We start from the raw sequence: 20,369 nt of genomic DNA, 5'->3' as shown, positions 1-20,369 counted from the left end.
CTGCAGTGTGAGTGGGATGGCCAGCAGTTGCAGTGCCCACACTTCAGGAGACAGGGTTGAGACAAGCTGGGTCTGACTCAAGCCTTTGAACCACCCACTGATTACGCACACTGGGCCTGAGGGAATTAGCAGTGGTTAGGACTTTTCAGATGTCAAGTCATTTTTTTTTAAATTTCACCTGGCAACCAGTCTGGATTTGAATAATTGCATTCACATACTGGACCCCACCCTGTCACTGCCCTTCCACTGCTCTCGGAGCAGGTATGGAAAAGAACAAATTTTATGGAAATGATTTTAACAGAGAGAGGAAAAAAAAAAACCTAGCCACAATTCCATCCACTAAAAATGGCCTCAGAATTTCTTCTGAATTAATTCAGTCACAGGTTAGAAATAAAGGAGTGTTTATGAATTAAAGCAGGAGGTGATTTTTTTTTTTTTTTACCGTTTGTGGGCAGGTATGTGAAACGCTGGTACTGGCTTCTCTTCCGTTTGCCATTGCACACATAGAAATTCACTTTAACTGGGTTGGATATTCTTTGGTTCCGGTATGGTGGGACATCCACAAGCAAAGCCACCTGAAATTCAATTAGCTCTAGTCAGTTCAGTGTTGATTCAGTTCAGTTCAACAACTGTGTAAAGTTCATCAATTACGAAACAAGTTCAATTCAGCTCAACTAAAGACAGTTGTCATTGTTTAGCTTGAGTGAGTTCAATGTAGATTCAAGACAGTTCAATAACAGTGTCGATATTGTAATGTTTTTCAATTATGAACAAATCCAATTCAACTATAAAGTAGCTCTACCAAAGACAATCGTGTAATTTTCAGTTCAGTTCAATAACTGTGTGAAGTTTATCAATTACGAAACTGAAATTAAATTCAGTGATAAGCAGCTCAACCGAAGACATCAGTGTCATTATTCAACTCAAGTAAATTCAGCGTTGATTCAACTCAGTTCAATATTAGTTTCAACTTTGCAAATTTGTCCATTATAAACAAACTCGGTGCTCTCAAGCACCTAGACAATATAATGCCATTATTCATCTCAATTCAGTTCACATTCTCATCCAATAGTACAATGGCTGTCAAACTGATAAAATTATGTAATATTAAAACCCAACTAAGCAAGGAACCCAAAAGCCACCAAGTGACAGGAATGAGGGGGAAAAAACGTTCAAACTTCATTAAGCGACCAATGGCCAAAATAAATGTGCAATGCTGCTATGCTGGTCAGGATGCGCAAACAAACAGAAAAAAGTTTTTATAATACCTCAGAGTCATTGTGTGGGTTACTGTACTTCTAGTACTAGTACTTAAATGTGGAAAATATAACGAATTTTAACACAATCATCATACATTGTAATGAAAATGGTTTCTAGATAGCAAAATCCTAAACACTGTCTCCATTATTTAACCTCACACCATGTGCTTCGTCCAACAGCCGCACATGCATCCAGCGACTGTGGCTTTGTGAGCTCGGGGCAGTTGAGGTTCAGACAAACCAAACTGCAAGCAGCAGACGGTGTTATTTTTGCGCTTCTCACCCTGAATGAGAGAGTGTCCGGGGACTCCGTCCAGACAGTTTATTTCCCCCTGCGCTTCTCCCCTCTCTGTCTCCAGACACCACTGAACTTTTGACCGCTGAGCCGTCTGCGATTGTAACTACAGTGTGAGAAAGGTGCTGGGAGTGTCAATCTCTCTATCTCTCCCTAACCTCTTTTCCTCCACCCTGAGATGAACCCTGTGTGGCTGAGAAGAGATTGATGGAGGTGCTGTACAGTAGCCAGAGAGGAAGTCATCAGTCTTCTTGCAGGTTTTAGAACCATGTGCAGGTGAGTTCCCCGACTATTTATATTAGCACAACGCCTTAGCAGTAGAGCAAAGCCAGACCAAGCACAATGTGTTAGAGAGAATTTCATCCATTAGTCTGATCTGCAGCTGTGCTCAGGACACTTGGCACACAGCAAACTCAAATTCTGATTTACCTCAAAATAATGTGCCAAAATGGCAATGACACACTCCAAAAAAAAGGCTATTCAGATCATTTGGTGGCCTCATCTTGGTTATGCCCAAAAGAAGCTAGTTTGGTAATAGGCCTAGAGTTCTGTTTACTTTATTGAGAACAATTGAAATCACCAAAATTGTGACAAAGATGGCATTTCATGTTACAAAACAGTAATAAAATCTTATCTTTATCTTAAATCATGCTAAAAACAAGTTTTTAGGCTGGTTTAGTTAATGTACATGTATTCAGCTATATAAAAGTTTGGGCTCAGTAAGACTTTTGTAAACAAGTAATTTGTAAGCAAGGATACATTAAAAAAGTGAAAGTAAAGATTTTAACACTGTTAATGTCAATAAATGCTTTCTATTCATTAAATAATCAAAAAATATTATGGTTTACACAAAAATATTAAGCAGCACAACTGTTTTCAACAATGGTAAAAATAATAAATGTTTCTTGAGCAGCCAATCAGCATATTAGAAAGATTTTTGGAGGATCATGCGACATTGAAGACTGGATTTTAATATAATAAATAAAAATAATATAAACAATTTAACAGTATAACCATTTTACTGTATGTTTGATCGCACTGAATATACAGTGTTATTTAAGAGATCAGAAACAATTATAAGAAATATAATTATAAAAATAAAAATACATTTTATTTAACCTTAAGGCCATTTTCCTTTATGATTTTTAGCTTGCACCAAATCATCTCTGACGAAAAAGTCAAGCTGTGCATCTCCATCCAGACACCACATTAACAAATTTCAGATGTTGGTGTTTATATGAAAAAGTAATGTGACTTTAAAGAAGATCAAGCATTATCTTCTGGATTTGCACATGAATCTGTCGATTGTGAAAAGACAAACGTATCCCTTCCAAAACTTCCAAAAGGCCACTGACACAAGCCAGCTTACCAAACTAAAAGAGCCATGTGGTTTAGACTGTGTGAGAAAATGGTTCACATTAAATAAATATACATATACACACACAGCAGGGCAGGGAGGGGCAGAAATCAAAGGCGTCCTTGTAAAAGATTGTCTAACACATTAATGCTCCATTCAAACAGATGGTCTCCATTCACTCGCTGAGCATTGAAACCAGGCGTGGAGGCTCTCATAAAGTTATATACCAAGAGACACCAGACAAAGGCTAGCTTTCAGGGAGCTTTTGGCTCATGCACGGAAGAAACAAACATTAATTCATCCTAAAAAAAATATGTGACAGCCATAGAGCACTCTTCATTTTATCATGAACACATGAGCTCAGACAGAGGCTAATAAAACTCTGCCGTAAATTTGAAGGAATTTTAGCAAGCTTGTTTTCTGATAGTGGGACCCAAATTTGCATTTGAACGTTCTGCCGAGAAGCAATTAAAGAGTCACTACGCAATTATACATTCGTTTTACGAGAATCTGCAAATCAAGTGGTAAATAGCTGGTGCTTTTTTCCTTTGATTAAAACATTCTATCACATTCCAGAACTTTATTTAATTTAAGTCTATGTTTCTGAGCTGGACAATGCTGACGGTTAAGACCTTTAGATTGAGCCTCTTCCAACAGTCAGAGCTCTACAGACAGACATGTGCTACCTAACAAGTGTGTGGTGTGGGGAGCAGGTGCAGTGTCTAATCCCAGAGTCTAAACTGTGGTCCCTGAGCTCTCACAGAAAGAATCTTCCATAGAGAAAACAAGGAGCAGGTTTGCGTGTGCATGTGTTGTCTGTGAGTGAGTGTGTTTCCTCCCGAGAGCAGAGAGTAGGGCTCAACACATACATTATATCCGCTTTAGACACAAAAAACAACCTGTTTGCCTCAAACACGACAATACAACAACAACAACAACAAAATTCTTATATATTTATGAATATATTTGTATTATTTTATTAATACAGTTCTCAGGATTTCATCTTGCTTCCATTTTAATCGTAAAAATAAGTGAAAAATGGCAGACTTACAGATCTGGATGATTCTCTGTTGACTTTGGCCTCCATTTCCCATATGTGATGGCCATCTGCAAACAATAAATAAAAAAAAAAGAGCACAAATTTATAGAGCATCATTAAGATTCACCTCACACATGCAAAGGAATAGACCAGAGAGCTTCAGTTCTAAATTCAACAATATAATATAAACAATATTTTTATATATACAAATAAATTTAATTAAAATTAATTTTTGGTGCAAAGTAAAATCACTTTATATGTCAGTATGTAATATGGCTAATACTAATAGAATATTACCTCATAGTTTTCCTATTTAGCCTGTAATATAATATAATATAATATAATATAATATAATATAATATAATATAATATAATATAATATAATATAATATAATATAATATAATATAATATAATATAATATAATATAATATAATATAATATAATATAATATAATATAATATAATAATGTACTATTTGGTACTGTGTTGAGTCACCACTCAAGATCCAATGTAAAATCTGGGTCCTGAAGCAAAAATCCGAAAACCAGTAGAGAGCCACCGCTTCAGACACCCACAACCTCACATTAATAAGATACCAAAAGTCTTTCTTGAGCTATCGCTAAACTGCAGTCAGCCTCGCAATTACATCATGTCCTGTCTACCTCTGACCCGCTTGGGCAAATGGGGGGCTGATGCAATCCTAATGATCTTACCAGAGCCAAGAAGTGTGTGCGTGTGACGTGCTTTTGCTATAAGGGACCGGTCGCTTACATCAGCCCCTTGTGGAATCTCGCAACTCATGACAAATAGTGTCTGAAGGGTCCAATAAAAGGCCTGGTAAACTCTGCTTCAGATAATGAGCAGCGGCTGTTTGGCTAAAGAGCGTGCGGTGCGCTTACGCGTCACAGACTCTCATGTGTCCTTTCTCTCGATCGCCAATCTCTGGTTTATTTTCTCCTTATTATAAAAAGTTTTATTTAACTATTTTCAGCCTCTGGTTTCTCAGAGCAAACAGGCTTTCCCACACAAACGTTGGGGAACAAAAGACATATTAAGGTTTTGTTTGCTATTTTTAGTTAAGACATCACTGAAAAGACGTTTTTACTCGGGCCGTAAAAGCAGGAGAAAACCGCAGGGTAGTTTGGTCACAGCAGAGACCCGCTAGGGCAAACCACAGACACACACATGAAAATATAAAGCATCATTGTGTCTAAGAGAGAATAAAAGAAAAGAAAGCAAGCTGAAGAAAGGAAATTCTTCTAATTTTATTTAAAACAATAGACACCGCATCTTTTTAAACTTTCCATTGGCTCGTCTGCTGTCATAATTTTACATAATTGCATATTGCTATCATACTTTTCACATTGATGATGCTCCTGGGTTTAAACAGAATGCGGTGGAAAAGACTGTATTGGTTTTCCATGATCATTTTCTATGACAAATATGCTCCAGTGGACCCTGAAGACTGTATTCCTAGACATTGAGTGCTTTATTTATACCGCGGAGAAAGATCAAATGTATTGTTCTCACCTCTTTGAAATATTTATATGAGGTCCCAAGCTTCAAGTCAGACTAATCGCTAGTCAAATTTCAAGACAAATGACTTGTCAGGTTCTTCTGAAGTTACTCAACAGCATATGCGGCGAATAGATCAGAATAGCATCGATTTAGAGTAACGTCTGATTGCGATGAATCTGGCATTGGGGGTAATTTTCCATTAGAGCTTTGCAAAATATTCCAGACATATTGTTCAGACTTTAAAGATGGAATGCCGAGACTATTTTGATTGCATTTTAAAGGAAAGCTTTAGACAGTGGGGTCTAGATTTCGTGGGCAGACAGTGAGGGCATCCCTGGCTAGTCGCGCTGCGGTTTGTGATGTGGTGGAATGGTCTGTCATTACTGCTGGAAGGTAATGTGATGCTAGAGGGATCCTCAATTCCCACCGTCTCCTTCTCTCTCTTTTGTCCCTGCTCTTTTTCACTATGCAGAGTCAGCAGCCAAATATATTATGCTATAATTAATCTGTCAATCTACAGTGATTTTTCTATTATTTTTATAAATGACATATACATTACAATTCAAAAGTTTAGAGTTAGTGGGTTCAGTCGGGTGTGTGTGTGTGTGGGGGGGGGGGGGGATTTGCACCAAACTTATAAAAAAAAGTGACAGGTAAAAACCTAAGTAACGTTACAAGATTTATGCAGTTCCATTGAATGTTCTAATGGTCAGAATCCTGAAAAAGTCATTGTATCCAAAACAGCAAAATAATAAGAAATCCTTCTTGAGCACCAAATATTGGTATATTAAAATGATTTCTGAAGTATCATGTGACACTGAAGACTGGAGTAATGGCTACTGAAAATTCAGCAGCAAGTAATATTTGAAAATCTAAAACACAAATCTGTAATTGTAATGATATTTTACAATATCACTATTTTTTTTTTTACTGTACTTTGATCAGAGAGATTTTCTTTCAAAAACATAAAAAAAAATCGTACAAATTCCAAACTTGATGTAGACGTAGTATACATTTAAAATGGATTATACATTTTAAAAAAAGAGTTTAACAAGCTCAGGGAATATAACCAGTTTTACTTAATCCATTATTATTTATTAGTCACTGCAGCTCTATTTCTTTATAAATAACTCTTTCACAATATTTAGTCACTTTGTTCCCCAGCTTTTCTCTTGCTCTCCTCATCTCTGCAAAGTTTAAATCTTTTTCCTGAGCCTTCCCTCCAGTGGGACGTCCTTAAGTGCTAGTGCAGGACTGTGGAGCCTGTGGTCATAAGAGCCCTCTTCTCTGCTCAGACTGAGCCTTGTGAGTGGAATATCTGCCCGCTCTCTGCACTGGAGAACTGATGAGGACATGATGTACTTCATCTTGATAAGGTGCTCAAAAAAATCCTCTTGCCTAAGACTCAGCCACTAACCACGTCATATCAGAATACTTGCTCAGAGAGAAGCAAACAAGTCCATTACCAATAAATATCCTGAGCTATTTTTCTTAAAAGCCATGGTCAACCTGACATACTTCAAATACCAAAATCTAACTAGAGTTTATATGTGGTTACGTGTGTGTGTGTATATATATACACATACATATATCTATACATATATATCGTCCTAATGTGCAGTGAGGAGGTCAGTTTGAGAGGCTAAAGACTCTCCAAGGACCACAGCTAGAGAATTGCAGAAAACAGTTGAGTCTCTGGGTCAGAAAACCTTAAAATTGTCAAACAGCACCTACATCACCACATGTTGTTTAGGAGGGTTTCAAGAAAAATTATCCTAGTTCATCCAAAAACAAACTACAGCATATTCATTTATCAGACACGACTGGAACTTCAAATGGGACTGGCTTCTATGGTCAGATGAAACTAAAAAAATTATCTTTTTAGCATCAAACACTCAAGATGGGTTTGGTGAAAACAGGGATAAAAAGTACCCCATGTGTACTATGAAATATACTGCTGTATTTTTGATGTTGTGGGCCTATATTTCTGCTGGAGGTCCTGGACATCTTGTTTAGATACATGGTGTCTTTGATTATATCAAATACCAACAGATAAAAAAATCAGTTACTGACTTTGTTAGAAATCTTATAATGGACCATGTTTGGATCACCTTGATCAAAAACAACACAAAAATTTGTCACTGGGCACAAAACCAAGCTTCTGCTATGCCCATTCTAGTCCTCTGACCTGCACCCTATAGAAAATGAGGGGGGTGAACTGAAGAAGAGAAGCACCAACATGGAGCTGGGAATCTAAAGGGTCTGAAGTGATTCTGGATGAAGGAATGGTCTCTGATCTCTTGTCAGGTGTTCTCTAACCTCATCAAGCATTATGGGAGAACATTTAGAGCTGTTAAACTGGCAAATGGAGATTTAAAAAAAAAGAATTCAATAAAAGGGTGTCCTTAATTGTGGCCAATGTGTATTAGAGAAAAACATTTATTTCATAATGATATTTCCCCCCATTTTAAATTCTTATTATCCAATGAAAGGTTAGATTTTTGTGAATCTTTAAAATAAAAGATCAAAAAGATTAACAATGAATGCAGATTAATTTTCACAGCCTTCTTTGATCATATTTGCCAAGGGTGTCCATATTTTTGAGCATGACTGTATATATATATATATATATATAAAGGGTCTTACTATGCAATTGCTAAGACATTCAGAGTGGTTTTCTGATGTTTGTGTCATTGCTTTCTGGGTCAAGTTCGATATTCTGGTCCCTAAATATGGCTTTTGAAACTTGGGTGAAAAAATTCTGATCGCTAAGAAAGCCAATCCGCAACGATTTACAAATCAAAGTCTAGAGGGACAATTCACCAAAAATGAAATTCTGCCATCATTTACTTACTCTCAGACTTTTTAAAATAGCACCTTTTGCGTTCTACATAACAAAGCCATACAGGTTTGAAACGACATAATAATGTGCAAATGATGAGTTTGGAGTAAACTATTCCTTTATGTATTAGCTACTGAGTATTACTGATAGCTAGTAAGATGCTTGTCTCAGCAAATACTCCTCAAAAACGAACTTCAAAAGCCGAAAACTGTTTCTGGATCAGCTTGTACTTGCCAAGCCCAGTTCAGAATCAAAAGCCCTGTTGTGTTGTTGATTAGGGTGGGCCACAAAGAAAGAAATCTTAGTGCCCCGGGCAGTCAGGGATCTGGGTGGTGGTGGTAGTGCGCTTCCAAAAGCCTCCCTCAGACTGTTGTACAGTAAACACACACAGATGCCGCAACGCAGACCTGCTCGCCACAGCGTTGTGAATAGACTCCCTTGTCCTCCCCGAGCTACAGCAAAGAGCGACTCCCCCTCCTCTGGGTGAAAGGGATCAGCGTGTGGCACGAGAGAGAAAGGGGAGCTCAGGCTGGGATGACCCTAATTGCAGATGTTCAAGCGAGCCAGTTTTCCAGAACGTGCTAATGAACAGCAGCTGCGGAGTCTTCGGTCGAGGAGTGCTGCTCTTCTATGCCACGTTAAAACGCTACAATGTGCTCAAAAAATATCCTTTTCATTGCATTTACTTGTAAAACAATAAAAGACGCCAAATTCTGCCAGGCAATTGTTGTGGATGGTCTGTTTATGGATGTCTAATATAATTTTTTTGCTGCTCCTTAATGAGGAGACAATGCAGGGATTCCCTGAGGCTTGTGGCCGTGATTGGTTTGTTTGTGAGAGTGCGCCATTGTTGCCGAGGGTTGTTGAGGACAGGCCAAACCTCAGGGCTCCTTCACACGGAGGTTATTGTTCTGAAGTGTGAAAGGCAGACTCCCGCATGAGGTTTTCATTCACGAAGCTTCTCTAGAACAAACTCATCTCACACAGAAGACTCATAGAAACGACTCGCAACTTACAACATTATTAGTGGTGCTTGTTTAGATGAGCATCACTATTACTGTTGCTAATAGGGAAGGTTAGGGATTTGGACAAGCCTTTAGATTATTGTCAGGTGAATGACAAAAAATATAAAAAAGAAAAAGAAAACACACAAAAAATAAAAAGAAATAAAAGATTAATAATAAAAAATTAGACAATACCAAAAACTAAACAAAATAAAATAAAAAAACTTAACTATTTTACAAAAGTACAATTATTTTAAAAATGTTGTTTTTGTTGTGTTCTATGGCTATGATGGTTGAAATTACATACTTGAAATGAAACGAGTATGATAATCATTTAAAATCAACGATTTGTTGAGTTTTTCTGCAAGATGGACATTGTTACTCCAGTAAATGGTGCATGGTTGCCTTTGTGTGAGTCACTGAATCATTGCTTCAACTATTTTATTCAAAATCACTGATTCTTTCAGTAAAAATTACTCTCGGTTCAGTAGTGGCCCTAAACAATTCAATGAAGCAGTGAGAATAATTGAAACTGCTTACTCACATACGAGTTAGAAAGATTTTTGTGGCGGTCTCAGAATCAATTCATAAGAATAATTTGTTTGCAAATTGGACAACACTTTGTTTAATCAAACTACCATCTGTCTTTTCACCATAAGTTTAGGTGAAAAGAAAATGGTTGAAAGGGTATTTATGGACAAAAGTGGAGGCCAATATTCACCTGTGCCTTTGAGAACCACCCATGACCGCAGACAGATCTAAGTCAACTAACTGTTCTAATGAAGACTGACTCACACACACAGGTCTGTACCTCGATACCTTATATCAGCAGTTCTCAATTCCAGTCCTCGCGCCATGGAATTGAGAACCATTGCCTTATATCTATAGGGTAAGAATAAGATGCTCCAGGTCAAAGCTTGGTGCTACAGCATTATCATATGCACTCACAGACCAATGCACAAAGAAAGTGGAGAAAAAGAATTTTAAGTGGTTTTGCAGCTGGGCAGCAGTGAAGTCCAGTGAGTCCAGATGTAAAAACGTTCCTTTCTCATGAGGGAGTTTCTTTGTGTCTGTCTCCTTCTTTTGCTCTTTTTTTTTGGTCATCTATTTTTCCTTCTGTTAGGAATCCCCACTGTTCCGTAACACACCCACATGCACATATTAACTGTAACACATCTGGCCCAAGCACTCACACACATACCTTTTCCAGTCAATGGAAAATTTTCAATTTGTACAGGAATCACTATAGATCACAGATCCGGCCAGTGTCAAATAAAGATAACAAGTCTGAGAGTTCTGTTGTTACGAATTAGCATACAAAGTCAACAAGCTTCTCTACCACTGACACCATGACTTCTCCAACAATATTAACCTGATATGCATCTCAGGATGCCAACTTAAAGAACTTTAAAGTTGAGAAATTCTTCTTTCTCCCTCTTCCTCTCTGTCCACGTCTACAGAGAGAGAAAAGGAGATGTCTTATCTTTAGTCATCAGCTTGTGCCAAAATCTTTCTTTGAGGTGTCTGACTGTGCTGTGATATCTAGACCAGACAGTGAACTCAGATTAGTAACATACACATATTAATCACAGATGACTCTGATGTGGATGGCCCAGATCATTTCAGTAGACACATTTATACAAAGCCACAAAGGACACAAATCTAACCAACCATCTGTAGTATCCATCCATCCATCAATACATCCATTTATATTATATGGATACTATAGATGGTTGGATGGATGGACATCATATATTCTATAATGTCCATCCATCCAACCGTCTATAGTATCCATCCATTCATACATTCATCCATCCATCTATGTATAGCATTCATTCATGCATTCATCCATCCATTTATAGTATCCATCCATCAAACCATCTATAGTATTCATCCAACCAACCGTATAGTATCCATCCACACACCCTTCCACCCACCCATCCATCCATGTATAGCATCTATTCATCAATCCATCTATAGTATCCATACATCCATCTATAATGTCCATCCATCCAACCGTATATAGTATCCATCCATTCATGCATTCATCCATGTATAGCATCCATTCATGCATTCATCCATCCATTTATACTATCTATCTATCTATCTATCTATCTATCTATCTATCTATCTATCTATCTATCTATCTATCTATCTATCTATCTATCTATCTATCTATCTATCTATCTATCTATCTATCTATCTATCTATCTATCTATCTATCTATCATAACAACTGAATCATAGCAAACATCCAGAACACCTTAAAAGTAATCTAGTAACAGCATTTCCTCCAACTGTAGTAATCAAATTAGACAAGGCTTAAATAATTCGAAAGACTTTCAAACATTCAAACATGGGTTTTCAAGCTGAAATTCAAAGTATGAAAGACATTTCTATTCTATTCTATTCTATTCTATTCTATTCTATTCTATTCTATTCTATTCTAGGTCAGTATTAATTACATTAATTCGCTCTGAACATTTAGCTCTCAACTTTTAACTTTCAATCACCAATCAGTTTTAAACGATTTTCCTAGACTTCTTTCTTTCTCTCAGTCTCAGTATTTTTCCTCTCCCTTTGCATATTAGTTACTGTCTATGATTTTCCATTTAAGACACGCTCCAAGTACAGATGGGAAAACAGTACATGAAGTCACGTTGCAGTGGAGAGGAAGCAATGGTCAGAAAGATGGAGAGAGAGAGAGAGAGAGAGAGGGATTCCCTGTGTGTGAGTCACGTTGTGGGAGCCCCCTCTTTACTCATAACAAAAACAACCCATTCCTTCGAGAATGAACCCGCAGAGGAGGACTACAGAGCACTGAAGATTCATTTCAACACCTTTTCATTTAACAGTTATGGTGTTGATTAATCTTGCAAAAAAACATTCATCTAACATTTATCCAAAGGAACAGTTCACCCAAAAATGACATTTCTGTCATTTTTACTCACCCTCATGTTGTTCCAAATCTTTCTTTCTTCCTTGGAACACAAAGGTAAATTGTTCAAGCATATCTTGGCCACACATCTACATTTTTCTCTGTTACTCACACACATGTAATTGTATATTATTATGAATATAGTTCGCAAAGATTTTTCTCAAAAAAACTTTTGTGTCTACTGTAAGAAAGAGGTTTGGAACAACATGAGGATGATTAAATAATGCTACAATTTTATGGGTGAACTATCCCTAAAACTGTTTTTATTCACTAAAATTAGTTTTAGTAAATGATAATACAAAAAAAATATATTAAAAAAATCCATACAGAGGCTGAACTGCTTTGTTCCCTTCCTAAAAACAAAGTGTTTCCCAGTTTTGCAGAAGCCAGAGTTTTATAGATGATGGTAAATGCAAGTGCAGGGGAATAAGTTATAAGGCAATGAAGCAGGGGCATGTGACTGAGCTCATGAAAAAATGATAGTGGAAAAGATTTGTCTTTAGAAAACTGGACAGAGAGAAAAAGAGAGCGAGAGGGCTGTTGATGCCAATGGTGAGCTGGCTCAGGGGTGTTTCCATGTGAGGAGTGCCCAAGAATCCACAGCCGATGCCAGACACAGGGAAACCCTTCTCAAAAACAAGAGCACACATCCTTCTGTCAGCATGCACACACATGCCCTCTCTATCTCTAGCTCTCCTTTACACAAACACCCACGCACATATGTGCACAAACCAAAAAATGTAATGTGGGTTAGAGAGCATGTTAGTGATGCTGCAATTAAAACAAATGCTCATTCATCAGTTAATCCACAACAATGTCTTTCCATCCATCCCTTTAAAACTACATGTTAATAAGATAATATAAAATGTAAAAGGACAAAAATTTAATAAATTAAAAATGATAATTTCATCATCTACACATATAGAGAGAGAGAGAGAGAGAGAAAGTTGTCTAGTATATTAGAAACTTCAATGCATTTCAGCAGCTTAATTTCCCAGAGTTCCCTTCTTCACAGGTAAAACAATGAGGCCATTTCCTTCAGGCTTTGTGTTACGAATCGCCAAATTTCCAGCGTGTTTACATTACTCGGCCTTGGCCTTGTCTGCACCTCCTGCCTTATTTTCACTTTTTTATTTTTGACAAACTCATCAAGGAAATGACTGTTTGTAAATCTCAGGTATCAACAGTCAAGGGCTACTGCTTCTATTTTCCATATGGAAAGAGAGAGAGAGAGAGAGAGAGAGATAGAGAGAGAGAGAGAGAGAGAGAGAGAGAGAGAGAGAAAGAGAGAGACCTGAATAAAGACAGACAAAAAAATCAAAACAAACGCCCAGACGCAAGGGACAGCCCAGACTGCACTCTCTCTCTATTTGGGCTCAATTCCTGGGCAACACAGGCAATGGAAAGTTCTGGAAATGTAAATCTGTTGGGTTAAAAATACAGCGCATTAATGTGCTCCACATGTGGCACTCTGGCATTGGGAGGGATATTTTGACGGCAGAGCGGAGAAGGAGGAGGGATGGAGGGAGTGGTAGGAGGGTTTTTCTGGAGAAAAGCACACACACATTCACACTACTGAAGACCAGAGTTTAAGAACAAAGCGGGACTTTTACACACTTAATGTGCGGTTTCTAGGGACAGTCACAAAATAAAAGCTCTAATGAGTAAACAGTAATGCTCATGCAAAAATAGACAGATAAACCACTGCATCAAGCCTAGGGAGGACGATATGCATATTGTATCCTTTTACTTCCATTGGCCTATGGACAGGAAGTTGCAGTGTGTGATTTTTGCACCACTAGTGGCATAAAAACTCATTTTTGTTTGAGTAGCACGACACATTATTGGCTCAACCAATGGGATAATTTAGGGACGGTATCAGTTCTGGGTAGATTATGAACAAACTATAGTTTAGTTAGTGATTACAAATTACACGAAAATCATAGTCAGTAATGTAATCCTGATTACTTATTTCAGTCAATGTATTCTGGCTACTTTTGGATTACTTCCTAAATGGCATTATTGTTAACAAAAAAGAAGAAGAAGAAAATAATTAATTTCTTTGTTGTAAGCATCATCAAATGCATTAAACATTACTAGTTTTTTTTGCATTTGGTGGTTTATCAGTTGTTCAAAATCTAATAATTAAATCATAAAAATGCAAAATTAAAATAAATAAATTATCTTAAAATAAAAACTAAATAACACACTTACAAACCCAAATGTTACATTTACCTGCATGACAATATGACCATTAACCAACCACAATTATAGAAATATTAACTTTAAATATAAGGGGGATTTGTAAGTAACTATAATCTGATTATGAGCATTTCAAAACTTAATATAATCCAATTACAAGTGCATAATTGTTTATCCAAACAATGGGAGATGGGAGAGTATTTGGGAAATTGGAAGTTTTTGAAGTTAAGCAGTGTTTGCCTCAATCCCAGTTTGCTTACTATCCATCCTATACAGTATGCAAGGTTAGGATCCATCCCAAATCATAGTGCATTGAAAACAGCATGCCAAATGTGTCCAGATGGCACCCACACATGCTTTTTGGCATAATATTGTTCAGATCCTTTATAACTATGCAAGAGGATTGAATTGCAATTATTCACTGATACGTTATTGAAACATCAATAATATTATGTATCTGTTTTTGTTTTTACCGTAGAGCAACAATCTGTGAAATGGATTATGGTCAAAAGTTATGTGCTAAATGCAACTAAGTGTACTAGACACATATTGGCAACTGAAAGCATAATCAATAAGCCAAAATATTTAATTACCATGCAAGGGTTGGGGAACGTTCTTTGCGAATGACGAAAAGACTCCTTGTGGGCCTAATTATAACCCAATACTCCTGTACAGGTTTACATCACACTTAAAACTATGTTATTAACCATCGTCAGCATTACGTATATCATTGTACTTAGGGGAAGTATGCACATTGGGATTCAGCCCTTGTCCCTAAAGCATTATCTTCAGAAACCTCCCAAAAGAGAGGCCATTTCAAAACAATTCCTATTGCTCAGAGACACACACACACACACACACACACACACAATCACAGCTCCGTGTTCCCTACCTTGTGCTCGCTCCACAAACACCACCTTGGAGTCGTGCTGGAAGTTGTGCCCGCTGAGAAGCATCTGTTCCCCCCCTGAGGCGGCGCAGCTTTCCATGCTCTGTTTATCCACGAGGGGCAGCTCCTGTGCTGAGCGCTGGGCTGCAGGGAGGACAAAGAGACAGAAAGAAGGTGAGGAAAGAGATGGAAATGTGCAGAACCACTCAAATCTGTATACACCCACATCTGTACTTTCTACTGTATAACTGTAGTGTAGGGAGTTAAATCTCAGTAAAACTACAATATTTAAAAAAATTGTATTGAGAATTTTTAAGAAAATAAATGTGTAAATGTGTATATACTAGTATATACAAGTATATATATATATATATATATATATATATATATATATATATATATATATATATATATATATATATATATATATATATATATATATATATATATACAAACACACACACACACACACACACTGTTTCAAAGGTTTGTCATCTGTTTGATTTTTATTGTTTTTTAAAACAATCACCAATGATGCATTTTTTTAAATAATGATAAATAAGTAAATAAATAGTGAAATATTATTAAAATAAATATACAGTATATATATATATATATATATATATATATATATATATATATATATATATATATTTATATATATATATATATATATATATATATATATATATATATATATATATATATATATATATATATATATATATATATATTAGGGCCAGTACTTTAACACGTTAATTGAGATTATTTAATTACACAAAAAATAACGCGTTAACTAAGATTAATTAATTATAGAAAAAAAAATCCCGCATTTTTAATAACTTATTTTTGCACCGCGGAACGTTTGTCACTGGATGAGTTTCGGCGGACCGATTATACTGAAGCACCAACTAGCGTTCGCAACTTCGCATATCACCGCGGCACATCGAACCTCAAGTATCACCTCAACGCAAAACATATAGCAGCTAGCGTGGACTTTACACTTTATGTTGAACTATGTATTATTTAGTTGGTGCAACAGTTTATGTTGAACTCGTTATTGTTTTGGCCAAGGTTATTGAGAGTTGGACTTAGTATGTTATGGCCTCTGAAGCAACAGAGAGATGTTTTCTAATAGTCAGTGTTTCCAATGTTCTGAATGTAATTGACAGTATTGTGTTTTACTTAAAAAAACACTTTACAGAAGGTTCCAGCACCTATAAGCTTCCTGAATTTCTGAAATGTACTATTTCTAAATTGTTTCTAAATATGCTATTGCTACACTTCATGGCAAAAATTGCACTGGTCTGCTAGACTTGGTTGAACAAAAATAAACAATATTTTGTTGCTTAAGCTTATGTATTCAGTCATTATTTAATGGTATACTATAAATCCATGTGAGAAAAAAAAAATACTTCTCACTGTTCTCAGGTCAAATATTTATATGCGATTTATTTCGATTAATTAATTACAAAGCCTCTAATTAATTAGATTAATTATTTTAATCGAGTCCCGGCACTTATATATATATATATATATATATATATATATATATATATATATATATATATATATAAATATACTGTATGTATATATATATATATATATATATATATATATATATATATATATATATATATATATATATACAGTATATTTAAATATTTAAAATTTTATAATAATTTTTTTATAAAAACACTGATCATCAGTGTCATATGATCCTTCAAAAATCATTCTAATCTAATTGAATAATTGAAAATGTCTGTGCTGCTAAATATCTTTGTAAAAAAAAATCATATTTTTTTTCTGGCATCTTTGATAAATATAAATGCATAAAAAAGCATTTATTTAATTTTTTAACAATGCGAAAGTCTTTACTGTCATCTTTTATTTAATCTTAAATCTTTGATAAATATAAATGCATAAAAAAGCATTTATTTAATTTTTTAACAATGCGAAAGTCTTTACTGTCATCTTTTATTTAATCTTAAATCTGTACTTTCAGTCTGTGCTTTTGAAAATGTTACCTGACAGGTTTCATATGCCTTTCATTCATGTTCTCCCTTTAACTGGAACTCACATTTTATGAGCTGTGCTCATTTTTTTGTGATATCTCTCATTTACCTTAATAGCAATTAATCAGTCCTGGCAGTTATCAGAGCAAAAAAAAAAAAAGTCTGTATATAAAAAGTTTATATTTATTGAATAATTCCAAATTGATAATTACATTATTCCTGTCAGTACAGCATAATGCTAGCAAAGTCAGGAAATGAATTAACTGATAAAAAGTATACACTGAATGCAATGTTAGTCACATTGAATTTAAAAAAGGACTTTGAGATTTAGTGGCATGACTCACAGCACTCAATGGGGTTAGATGCCACCTGTAAGGACAAGGTCCTGCCATTAGGTTGGTTGATGTGGACACGGAACACCATCCTCACACGTGTGTTCTTCCGTCCGATGTCTGTCTCGCCCTTCCGGAGCTCGATGTCTGAGTTACGCAGCTTGAGAATTCCAGCGCAGTCGATTCTGTGGCACAGAAAGAACGTTAATGTTTTAGGAATAGACTCAACAAATCCTTTCAGAAGTACAAAAATGTGCTGTAAATACCGTTAGACAGCCGTTTAATAAACATTTTCTCGGAACAGAGTAAACGTTTAATTTATTGCCTGAATTTTTTTGTACCATTTCTGCCAAAATTACGCCTGGCCCTTTTTCTGCACAGCATAAATAAATGCCCGTTCTCTCTCTCGCCTCTTCCAAGTTCTGCTTCTGACATGGCAGAGAATTTGTTAAAAAAAAAACATGAAAAGTTTACTTTCTCCATTAAATGTTCAAATCCTTCAAGCCAACCAGAGTAAATCATTATTTAAATGCCTGTCAAAGTCTTGCACTGAAGAAACATTTAGGGCCCTTTATTTAAATTGCACATGAAGTAAAATGAGCCTTAAAGCTTACTTTTTCAGAAAAAAAAACAATGTTGTACAGACACTGGAATGTCAGATATTAACGTTTCCATGTGTATGTGGTGAGGAGGAGCACATTGTGTTCTAGGTGTCATCCTGATTTTAGATGAAAATTAAAATGATTTAAAAGATGTAAATGAAATGTAATATAAAATAAAACTCACATATAAAATAAGTAGTTATATAATAAATGGAATCATAAACTGAATTATATAAGCCTACCAAATTATTAACTATACAACTACTATAATAGAGCAAGGTTATGGTCATCATTCCTTTTCCAAAACAACCGCCCATGTTGAGCTTCCAGCCTTCCAAACCCAACTCCACATACAAAGTTAAAAAAACAGCACTTTCTCTTCAATCAAAATGAAATACTAAAATTGGTCAAACTGCACTGACACAGGGACATAACCATTTGTTGGCTTTACTACAGAAACGTGACAAAGCGGGAACACTCCCCAGAAAGTTCTGAAACAAGATCCAGAGGAGTGTGTGTTTTTTTTTTTTTTTTGTATAAGTTAAGTGTTACATCCATAATAGAGCAGGAAAAAAATGCTGAGCTAGTAAGACCGCTACCGCCTGGCTTGCAGAACAGACCCCAGCGCACCATTACAGGCTCCACGCGACCAGAGACCTCCTGTAACACAAGCCCTGGAGCTCATACAAGGGAAACCCACGGCGCTGGGACTCCTTGCACACACTTAAAACACACTTCTGCTTAGCAACTGCCTTCAAAACAGGAGGATCAGCGTTAAAAAAAAGGGGTGTCTAAAGAATCAGTGTTGTTTATTGCAGGAAACATGCACAGGATGCATGTTGATATACATATAATTATGAGATACAAACATTTCGCCCCAATTTTTCTGTGTTTTTCCTGTTTCTTAGTGTCTTTCTGAGATCTGCACGCATACTCACATGGCCCTCATGTTGCTCTCGGGCAGCAGAGGAATCTCAAGAACTTTGGTGTTGGACTGCATGACCTCGTGGCTTGGTGTGGACACGGTCTTCCCGGTTATACGGTGGACCTGATAGAAGGCGTGAGGCCGGAGAAGACGGTCGTCTGCTGTCCCAATGAACAGCTGTAGGGTCAGAGGCTCACTCTCCATGTAGCCGTGAAGCTGAAAAGATACAGATATGAATTTACATAATCTCAGCCAGTCAGAAGATGTTTAATGTAAAATGGGATTTTTGGATCTCTGGGATTTCAAACCGGGTGCAGAATAAATAGAAACCAAACCATCAACAAAACATACTGCTACTTATGAAAAACTCAGATTGCAGGTACAAAGTGAAGCTACATTTTGTCAGTTGATTGGTTTTTATTTCTTCAGCATGTGGAAGGTAGCTCCACAGACACTGAAACCTCATTGGACCAAAAATCTGTCTGTCATATCAGTACACTATCATTCAAGAGATTAATACTTTTATTCAGCAAGGATGCATGAAAATGATCAAAATCGACAGTAAAAATATCAATTATGTTAAAAAAAGATTTCAAATCAATCTTGTTCTTTTGTACTTTCTATTCAACAAAAAATCCTGAAAAAAAATCTATCACCATTTCCACAAAGGTGCTAGGCAGAACAACTCCTTTTGACATTGGTAAGAACAAAAAATGTTTCTTGATCAGCAAATCGGCAAATTAAAATGATTTCTGAACAATCGTGTGACACTAAAGAAAAAAAGTAATGGTGAAATTCAGCTTTGCCATCACAGGAATAAATTACATTGCAAATTATATTCAAATATAAACTTTTTAAAAATCTAAATTTCGAATTCTCTATTTCAAATAAAAATCATGAAATATTAAGCGACACAACTGTTTTCAGCACTGGTAATATTGTTATATTTTTTCACAATGTTACTCCTTATTACAATTAAATCCCATCGAGCATAAGTGACTTAAAAATCGATCCAGCCCCAAACTTTTGATTGGTAGTGTATATTAATTATCAAAAACATATTGTAAACGAGAAGATACTGATTGTGGAAGCTGAAAAAAAAGTTACACAAGGAAAACCATTGAAAGACAAAAAAAGAGAGATTTTAAACTGT

At 36.0% G+C, this 20,369-nt stretch overlaps 1 protein-coding gene across 2 annotated transcripts in view; it reads right to left on the bottom strand.

Moving 5' to 3' along the window:
• LOC113120110 (nuclear factor of activated T-cells, cytoplasmic 1) overlaps nt 1-20,369 on the bottom strand; it is a 45,610-nt gene that overhangs the window by 16,022 nt on the left and 9,219 nt on the right. For both annotated transcript variants that reach the window (XM_026289992.1, XM_026289991.1), the window contains exons 4-8: nt 19,230-19,432; nt 17,702-17,874; nt 15,346-15,486; nt 3,963-4,018; nt 443-575 (exon numbers count right to left, since the gene is read on the bottom strand). In XM_026289992.1, the coding sequence (XP_026145777.1) occupies nt 443-575; nt 3,963-4,018; nt 15,346-15,486; nt 17,702-17,874; nt 19,230-19,432 (706 nt within the window). The remainder of the gene's footprint in view (nt 1-442; nt 576-3,962; nt 4,019-15,345; nt 15,487-17,701; nt 17,875-19,229; nt 19,433-20,369) is intronic.

Source organism: Carassius auratus, chromosome 19 (genome assembly GCF_003368295.1).
Source record: "Carassius auratus strain Wakin chromosome 19, ASM336829v1, whole genome shotgun sequence".
NCBI lineage: Eukaryota > Metazoa > Chordata > Actinopteri > Cypriniformes > Cyprinidae > Carassius > Carassius auratus.
Note: the sequence above shows the minus strand (reverse complement) of the source record. Positions and strands in the feature narration are given on the sequence as shown.